A 1,582-nucleotide genomic window follows, 5' to 3' on the forward strand; every position below is an offset into this window, starting at 1 on the left:
GAAAAAATTTCTCTTCGCAATGATCGCCGTTACTATGATTTGACCCTTAATGGCGATAGCGATTTCGCAGTGTAGACGGGGCCTTATAATTTTTTTAATTTTATGGAGCTGGCCATGTCTTTCGTTCATGGGAGCTGGCAGCTCGGATAATATAAACGAACAGGCCTGAGACACTATTGTGATTTCAACTCAGTTGGAAATTTTNTGGCTGTCAAACTATCGAATTGCCTGCAATAGATGTCAAGCAATAAGCGCTGACATATATTGCAGCACATGAGAAATAGGCGGTCTCCATTGGAAATATATTTTGTGACATAGTTTTCACGACATCAGTGTTTTCCTGTGGAGACAGGGCCTTAATGGCGATAGCGATTTCGCAGTGTAGACGGGGCCTCTTTCGTTCATGGGAGCTGGCAGCTCGGATAATATAAACGAACAGGCCTGAGACACTATTGTGATTTCAACTCAGTTGGAAATTTTCAAGCAAATAGAAATGACGAAATATAATTTTTCACTAAGTGCTGGAGCGCTAATTTTTATAATAATTTCTAATTTTAATTCCGGAACGGCAGCCGTGTTTGATGGAAGTAAGTGAATTCAACTAGTTTTCAAGTTTCTGGCACGTTTTATGCAATAAGGGTACTCAAAAGGCTAATTAAAAGTGAAAATGTTAAGAGACATATATAATGGAGAATAATACGAAAGGAGAAAGAAGGGATCACAATGAATAAAGATAATAAATACTTAAAAAGTGCAAAAAAAACATACTTTATCTNGGATCACAATGAATAAAGATAATAAATACTTAAAAAGTGCAAAAAAAACATAAAACATAAAAAACTCGGTTTCGAGGTTTTTATTATATTTTTAGGCAAATATAACTGCGTTGTAGTTTCCGCATTATCTTTAATGTTTTGTGGGGCTGTGAATATCGTTTATGATTTAAGAGTAGTTCATGAAGAAATTGCACTTGATGCAAACAAGACAAAGGTGACAGTGGTCTAAGTATAGAAAAATCCATTTCTTGAAGAAATACATATAGTTTATAACAGCACTCAATTGGACCCTTAGGGTCCATTCTTTCCGAATTCATACATATGCACACATATACATATATATGCAACAAAGACTGGAGTTCCCAAAGCTAAGTTTAAATGTAAATGTTATTAAGGAAATTGAGACTTGCTACTGCAGAGGGAATCGTGAATCATTAGCTTTTGTGTAAATTTTTATTCTTAAAAGCTTGGAAAGCGGTGACGTTGCTGGGTACTTCGTGTCTTCACACATTAACATTTATATTTCACGTCGCGCTGCGTTTTTTATGGATTTGATATCGACGTCGTTTAAATTTCACTAAACGATGAATTGATTTGCTTGGTTTGCGCGCACATTATATGTGCCCAATATTTCTTCGCGAGGCAGCCGCTGTGTTGTAGTGGTAAGCAGTGCCGGCTTACTCTCCGCGGGGTCTGGGTTCAATCCCTGGAAAAAGCAACATCGCAAAAAATATAGAAAAAAGGGTATTTTCTTAATAGCGATACCCCTGTGCAGGCAATGGCAAACCTTCGAGTGTATTTCTGCC

At 37.1% G+C, this 1,582-nt stretch overlaps 1 protein-coding gene across 2 annotated transcripts in view; it reads left to right on the forward strand.

The window, feature by feature from the left end:
- Positions 1-441: 441 nt before the first annotated feature.
- The window catches only part of l(1)G0289 (plexin domain containing lethal (1) G0289), an 80,214-nt gene continuing 79,073 nt past the window's right edge, over positions 442-1,582 (forward strand). For both annotated transcript variants that reach the window (XM_017611793.1, XM_017611792.1), the window contains exon 1: positions 442-587. In XM_017611793.1, the coding sequence (XP_017467282.1) occupies positions 494-587 (94 nt within the window). In that variant the 5' untranslated portion in view covers positions 442-493. The remainder of the gene's footprint in view (positions 588-1,582) is intronic.

This window comes from Rhagoletis zephyria, unplaced genomic scaffold, assembly GCF_001687245.7.
Source record: "Rhagoletis zephyria isolate East Lansing unplaced genomic scaffold, Rhagoletis_zephyria_1.1 Rzeph_scaffold_00457, whole genome shotgun sequence".
NCBI lineage: Eukaryota > Metazoa > Arthropoda > Insecta > Diptera > Tephritidae > Rhagoletis > Rhagoletis zephyria.